This window comes from Gossypium raimondii, chromosome 10, assembly GCF_025698545.1.
Source record: "Gossypium raimondii isolate GPD5lz chromosome 10, ASM2569854v1, whole genome shotgun sequence".
Lineage (NCBI taxonomy): Eukaryota > Viridiplantae > Streptophyta > Magnoliopsida > Malvales > Malvaceae > Gossypium > Gossypium raimondii.
In genome coordinates, this window is record NC_068574.1 from 29,850,363 (window position 1) to 29,858,363 (window position 8,001).

General features: G+C 36.9%; 1 protein-coding gene across 1 annotated transcript; it reads right to left on the minus strand.

Annotated features, from left to right (window-relative positions):
- Nucleotides 1-4,795: 4,795 nt before the first annotated feature.
- Nucleotides 4,796-7,788, minus strand: LOC105777780 (protein SULFUR DEFICIENCY-INDUCED 2). Its single transcript, XM_052621546.1, has 5 exons — nt 7,659-7,788; nt 7,443-7,558; nt 6,899-7,111; nt 6,038-6,193; nt 4,796-5,900 (listed from the first exon to the last, which is right to left on the minus strand). Exons 1-5 carry the CDS (start codon nt 7,702-7,704, stop codon nt 5,490-5,492), a joined length of 942 nt encoding a protein of 313 aa, XP_052477506.1. The 5' UTR covers nt 7,705-7,788; the 3' UTR covers nt 4,796-5,489.
- Between the last annotated feature and the right edge of the window lie 213 nt (nt 7,789-8,001).

The following is an 8,001-nucleotide window of genomic DNA, read 5'->3' on the forward strand; positions in this document are numbered from 1 at the left end:
CACATGGATAACGAAGTGCATCAAACTTCCCACAGTCACAAGTCATGTTTCGTAAGTGTACACGATACTGCCCGCCAACAACACCTTGGTGCGGTCTGTCAAACTCCGTCATGCGAAACCATAAATTATCTCGATCGTGACACACTGTGTGCATGATGTTTGCCCTTGTCTTCGCCTTGTTAATTTCTTGAACCACCTTACTGCACCATACATGGCCACCCCTACATCCGCCAAGATAAGTTCTTTGCCGCTTTGGAAATAGCACCGCCAAACGGAAATATGTCTCTCGCACAACCGATGTTATCGGTAGATGGCGCGTTCCTTTAAGAACAGAATTTATGCATTCAACCAGGTTCGACGTCATATGGCCATATCGTAGGCCTCCATCGTATGCTTGTGTCCACTGTTCAAAACGTATGTTACAAAGGTAGTAAAATTGCCAACATCTCCTAAAAACGATCTTTATTTATTTCATACCCTGCCAATTGGAAGATAATAGCGAATATTTTATACCACTTCTACCAATAAAACTAATTCAAATTGACAAACGAAATAATACAGTTATAAACTAAATACCCATGTTGATCACTTGTCGTCGTTCGCTCTTAGATGGATATTGCCTGTAGTAGTTCGAAGCAACATGTCTTAGGCAATATTTATGGTGTGTGCGCTGCCACAAGCTTCCCTCTCGATCAAATGCAGCTAGTATACCGGCGCCCCGATCTGAAATAACACAGATATCAGGTTGGGGGCAGACATGCCTCCTTAATCTAGAGAGAAAGAAATCCCAGTCATCAGATGACTCCCCTGGTGTTATTGCAAATGCAATTGGAAGAATTCTCCCAGCGCCGTCTTGTGCCACTGCAACCAATAGCCGATGAGTATACCTACCGAACATGAAGGTACCGTCAATTTGTACCAACGGCTTGCAGTATGGAAATGCGTCTCGGCATTGCTTAAAGGTCCAAAATAGGCGTTTGAACACTTGACATCCACGTAGTAATCGGCCGTTGTAGTACGCATGTTCCGTTTCAAAGTCTGTGATGGCACTTGGGACGTATCTCTCTAGCACCTGACACCACTGCCATACTTCATTATATGAGGCGTCCCACCCACTATGCATATTCTCCAACGCCTTTTGCTTAGCTATCCAAGCCTTGCGGTAAGAGGGCGTATACCCCATTTGGCTACGGATATTGGCAATTATCACTGGCACTGAAGTCCTGTGATCTGCTTTTATCGTGGGCATTATCAAGTTGGCTAACATAGCTGAATCCATTTTGGGATGATCTTGTGAAACACCTACAGAGGGAGTACATTAGATAATGCAACATTGCAAAATAAAATTATTATTCAGATACATTCAATCCTGTACCTGCAGCACATGTATGTGGACCTTTGTACTTTTTTATCTCCCACAACCCCGTTCTTTTCCTTAACGAGACGACGATTTTCCATGAACATGTGCCGTCTTACACCGCATACTTCGCCTCAAACTTATTTGATTTTGATTTAACGACGTGGTAATTAACACCGTTTTTGATGCTATGCTGTTTCAAAGCACCAATAAAACTATCCTTGTTGGTAAACTAATTACCAACTTCAAGTTCATCGTAATCTACCCCCGAACTTGTACGATCGCGTAACCGGTGTGGTAGATCTGGAAACTCTAACGCATCATCTGCTGACAGATCGACATTATGCATGTAATGGAGGTGAGTATGCTCAAACGTGGATTTTCTTCATCATCCGAACTCCTTTCAAAGATCTTCACCTTCGTTTGAATAGGCTCCGGTTTAGAAAATAATCCCACTTCTGCACCATTCGGCCCAGGCTCTCGAGGTGGATCCACATCGGAGTCATCTTCTAACCCACAATCATCTGCAGCGTACGACGTCCCCTCACCAGTTGACGTCGTAGGTAGTACGTCATCCCTTCTTCTAGGCATTTGATAACATCCCCAATTGGATGTAGATTGCCATCCACTAGAACTTGACGCAGTTCCCCAGTACGTATTTCCAGCATCAAATGTCAAGCCACCGACGTACATGTCCCATCCACCAACAGAGTGTCTTACGGGGGATGTGCATTCGACACCTCTACCGAACATGGGCTGTTCCGTATTTTGTAACCCGCTAACGAGTGTCGGCCAGGGGTCATGTATACATCTCGAACACCGGACGGAAGTACATCAGTTGGCAACGTAAATTGTACATATAACTCAATATAAGTTGCTCCACTAGCAAGATGAGTCTGCACCAATGCCTCCAAGCTACGAGCACCTTTTATGTCGAACGAGTCATATGTCACCGGATCAACAGAAGAACAAAATCGATACGTGATAGACAAAATTTTCATTGGCATCGTTCCAAAAATTTTACGCCTAATTCTTTTACGAAGTTCTGTCAAATCTATGTTCTGGTTAAAAACCAGTCGCACCGTATTCTCCAACAAAAAAACAACACCATTCTCGGTGTGGCAAACCTCACCATCGTAGTAAATAACATCACTAATACGTTCACTCATATTTGAAACTCTAACCTTCTTAGCCTCTCTAAATTGTTTCTGCTGTGACTTATGCATTCTGAGAACATTTTCTGCCTAATTTATAGCCTCAGCCCAAACATGCTACTTTAGCAAAAGCGCGTCCACGAGGGCGCGATTTCACAATTTCTTCTCAAATAGCATCCTCGTAGAAATGATTTTATACTATTTGCTCAGAAACATCAGAAAAAAAATTATTTCTTACATGACCTACTGTAGCAAAATCGCGTCCACGAGGGCGCGATTTCACAATTTCTTCTCAAATAGCATCCTGGTAGAAACGATTTTATACTATTTGACCAGAGACGTCAACTCGAAATAATTTTTTCGGGACCCCTAAACCCTAAAAAGCCTGCACCCTAAACCCTAAAAGCCAGAAAACCCAAACGTGAAATCACGTCAAAAAGGCATACGTCGGTAGCGATGTCGAGAGTAATGATGAGAGGTCGCGTCCACGTCGCTGCGACTACCGACGTGGACGCGACCTCCGCCATTTACCCCGACATCGCTACGACGTATGCGATTTTAAAATGGTCCATTCCGTAAATAATCAAAAAATCGACCCATTTCGGTAAATTTTGAAAAAAAACGACTTTTTCTAGTAAATTGCCCGATATTTCAATCCACTAAATATTCTTCTTATAGAAAGACTAATTTAATAAGTCAAAAAATTATAAATATATATTAAATATAAGTAAAATAAATTTGGATAATTGACGTATTCATTATTTGCAAAAACAAAATAAATATGAATAATAAATATTTAATGGTATTTGCATTTGTTGCGAAAAATAATTAAAATAATTAAATCTAAATATTGTATGAAGCAACAACATCTAAAATTGTAAAAAAAAAGGTTAAATATCCTAAATATGTGAATTCACACTATTCATTCGATCATTATCATCACATTTGAACTAAACTTTATAATTAACATTTGATTTTTATTTAAAGGTAAATTCATTAATTCATTTAATGAATGAACCATATAATTTAGAGAAAAAGTAATAAACATTCATCGTAGATGGTGAAGGATAAGCTCCATCAACATAACAAAGGCTAAAGCCTTAGCATCAATAGAGTATTATGATACGTTGACAATTGGTTTTTTCACAACTCAAGTACGACATATTTGGAGTGATTGCAGTCACTTAATATGATAAACAATTTAGCCTTGGATGGTCCAAAGTGGCAAGTAAAAATCAACAAAAGAATCAAGCATTAACCGAACTAGAGAGGACGACAACAAAATCATCCTTAAAATCACCTGTAAAACTAAAATTGCATGCATCAGCAAGACTAAAAAACGTGGTACAAGAGCAGAAAAAAACTTCTAAAACTGAAGACTTATTAAACAATAGGAAAAAAAAAATAAAAAAAACCATATAAAACTTAAGACAAAACCGGTCTAAATTGACACATAAAATCATTTATTATTTTGAAATACTCTCAAAATATAAACAGATTAAGAAGTTGACGAAGAGCCACCCACTTTTCAAGAAAAACTACTGGTGGTCGGTGGAGTTTTAGCGAACAATAGACACCGTCATCTGTCCATCACAACTTGTGAAGACAACAAAGATACTCATAAAATATATCTGCAAATTGAAAAGAGATAAGGCATGTGTAATAAATGAGAAAAAGAAAGAAAAAAAGGGTTGGTGGAGAGAAAAAAGACGAACAATAGCCAACTCAAAGACAACACCGCCGTTGAGCAAAACAAAAGAAGCAAACTACATAGAGAAAAAAAAGGAAAAAGATTTGATTTATTAGTTTGCGCTAAAATCAGTGTAAGTTGATATTAAAGACAAAGTTGAAGATATCTCTTTTCTATTTTAATTAAACAGAATTTCAATCTTAATTTTTTTGTATTCAATAATATCTTCGCCAATTAAAAGTGAAAAATCTTTGAACTTTAATACCGGTTTTAACAACCTTTCTATTCCAATTATGATTTTATTTGCTATGTTATTAAATAATATTTTTGGCCAAGCATTAGATTATTTATTAAATAAGTTTTTCGGTTTTGTTGGCCAAGCATTGCATTGTTTGTTGTATAAGCCTTTTTAATATCTAAATTTAATAAATTATATATAATACATTTATATCTGACAACCAAATTTAACAATGATTTGATGAAATTATTATTGAATTTGAATTTTCATAATTTTGTTAACAAAGTAAAGTTAGTATTAATGTATGATTTATTAAATAGAATTTTAATAGTTGTAATTTTTTCAAGTATCGCATCAAAAACAAATGTTAAAATATTCTTATTCTGGCATTAGGTTTACAATTATACATTCCCGTGTTGAATGATATGATAGGGTAAGAGTTAAAAGCCAAAAGGACCTCCATCCCCCTTCCTACTCCAAACACAATACATTCTCTACTTTAGCTCATTCTTTATTGTCTCGGCATCTTCATCATAAATGCCTTGCTTTCTTGGAAGCTGCAAATTAACCATGAAAATCATACTCACTTGCAAAAATCAATTCAGTCAATGCCATTATTTTCTCCATTGCAATCCCAAATCATACAGCTTTGCTGCCATCGGTGAACTAATAATGGTGCCAAAGGAGGATCAACAACAGGCACAGCTCTCCATACCAACCAGTGTTCAACTCTTACTCTTATACGCCAGCAGTATCCCACATGCACCACGCTCTTCCGACACTACTTACCTGCCTACAAACTTGTTTCATTATTGTGAACTTCATGCTAAATAGCATCATCTTCTTGCAGAAGTCGCCAAACTAACTCAAACAGGCCAACTAAGGTCCAAATCTTCATATGGTTTTGCTTATTTAGCAGTTACTGCTCCTAGTTCCACTAGGCTACATACATGGCGCCTTGTTACAAAGGCACTCCCGAAGAAAGAAACTGTCTCTAGCACACTCGTCAATATACAAACGGTTCTGGCGGAAGCATAACAATCCATAAAATCAACAGGCTAACTGATCTCTGAACGAAGAGATTTCTTCGAATATAGGAAGCCTCCTTGATCTGTATGAAGTCCATTGGCTCATCAACTGGTCAAGACCTTCTGCTAGGAATGTATCTTCTGCATTCAACCCTATTGCAGTAGAAGCTATTGATATGAGCTGTTCTGACTCCAATTCCTGTAGCAGCTCCTTCACACGGTTTCTTGATTTGGGATCCCCAGATCCTGGAAGTTTACCCTGTATTACTTCCTCAAGAACGGATCGAGCTTCAATGTAACGTGCTTGCTTGATCAGACACTGGCAGAGGTTGCAAGCCTTGTTTGCATCAGGGTCGATTATCTGAGCTTTACGATAAACCACTTCTGCTGCTAAATAGTTCTCTTGCTGCATGTATGCCCAACCCAAGTTTCCCTGCATTACACATTTATCATTTTATTTTATTTTTTGATAATGATGAAGCAGATAAACTGAAGACAATCTTGTAAAGAGTAGAGAATTGCAGAAGAAGATACAAATGGAGAAATAAGTGATGAGAAGAATTTAAGTACCAGTATTCTAGAGGTCTCTTGCTTGACAGTAACTTGGAACTTCTTCCCATGGGACCGTGCTGTCTTAGTAGGCTTTCCATTGAAAGCCTCACCCTGGTAAATCATTCTAAGCTTCTGTTTCAATAATTGTATCTGCTCTTCAATTCTTCCACATTTCTGCTTTTGCAGTCAGTATGAGGAATTTATAATAAGTATATATATGAAGACAATGAAAGCAAGGAGATAATCCCTATATCTAAATTTGTTAAGAACAGTTAACTAAAACATTTCTTGATTTCATTATGAGAGAAAGAGAACGACACAACTAAACCACACAGTTGAACTGGATTTTGCAGTTCACCTTGGCAAACAAACAGTATTAGCAAAATTGTTTCAGGATTTGTTACCTAGTATTATCTTATTAATTTAGCTCATTAAAATTATTAACTTGAAAACAACCCAAGGTTTACCTAGTTGGTTTGAGTCCCAGTATCCACAATCCATTCTCCTATTTGTTGTATCAAAAAATAAAACTATCACTTTGAGAAGACTCGACATAACTATAGTTTGTTGAACTTTGTTCTTTAGGCCTCACTTCTCATCAAGTTCAGCTTTTTAACTTTATTGATTCTTCAATATGATTTTGGGACTCATTCTGCAAGTATCAAGGGTAAATGCTTAAATGCCCACGACTCATGGAGGAACAAATTAGTCCTTGTTATTAAAATTTTCATCCATTTCTACCATTAAAAACCGATCTTTCTACTTCCACATAAACTACCGTTAGTTATATAGCTGACAAAAAAACCGATTTGCTACAGTTGCCTAATGGTACTTTAGCATAAAATATCAAAACATTGTCAAGTAATATACCAGACAGACCTTATACAAGTCAATGAGGACATTGTCAAGTGATTCTTGAGCTTGCTTGGAGCAGCGGTCCCTGAAAGACTTAATGGCTTCAATGGCTTCTTCAGCTCTATCCTGCTGTTTCATAACCACTGCCATGTCCTTCAGTGCGCTGTCCACTCTATCTCCTGCATTTATCGCCTTCCAAAACAATACTATGGCGCCTTCTGGATCCTTATCTACTAACTGCAGTAGATTGGGATTAGAGATGACACCAAATTCATCCAAACAAATCATTCACTTTCCTTAACATTTATCAGAAATTAAATGCAACATATGCAAATTAGGAAGGACTACTGAATTAGCCAATCTCAATTAAATGGATAAAAACCATTCACTAATAAGCAAGTAATCTATGATAATAATAAAAATCCTTATTTAATCTAATTGGGGTACCCCCTGCATAGTAATTTAGTATTGCACTCAAGGGTTTTTTAGTAATTGCAAAAACGAAAGAGTAACTGAAGAAAGAGGGGCATATACGTATAAATATAGGAAGATACATGTATAATAATACCTGAACATGTTTAGCTCGAACGTAAGGGGAGTCCCCAGGAGGAAGCTTGTGAAGGACATGATAATGAGATGGATGCAGTTGGGCTTCTATCTGGTTTCTCTCCTTCATTTCTTCTTCTTTGAATTTGAGGAAACAAAAAGAAAGGGAAGATTTTAGAGAAGTTTTCTTCTTTCAATGGCAGAAGAACAGAAGAGGAATGAATGAGATCCTAAATACCTGTTATGGTGTGGGGAAGATGAGATGAACCTGTACGTATATCCATCCAGGTTCAATCTTATTTGTTTTCGACACTTGGCATTTCCATTTTTTTTTCTTTTAACTTTTTCTAAACAGGGTTTGCCCTATGCTGTGGGTTTTTTTTTAATATTTTTTAATGTAACAAATAAAATATTATTTCCTATTTTAGGTATATCCAAATATTTTGAGTAAATTACAAAATTAGTCACTCAATTATGCTTTTAGTTCTGTTTTAATCATTTAACTATTAAATTTTTCGGTTTAATCACTCAACTTTTCAAAATCAAATATTTTAATCACTCTCACATTAATTATCACTAGA

Bases quoted from the DNA above. Each gene is read 5' to 3' on its own strand.
- LOC105777780 (XM_052621546.1), bottom strand. From the start codon at position 7,704: ATGGATATACGTACAGGTTCATCTCATCTTCCCCACACCATAACAG. The intron at 6,194-6,898 runs GTCTGTCTGGTA...CTGCAAAAGCAG, and splicing joins TCCTCATTGACTTGTATAAG to AAATGTGGAAGAATTGAAGA. The intron at 5,901-6,037 runs GTACTTAAATTC...TGTGTAATGCAG, and splicing joins AAGAGACCTCTAGAATACTG to GGAAACTTGGGTTGGGCATA.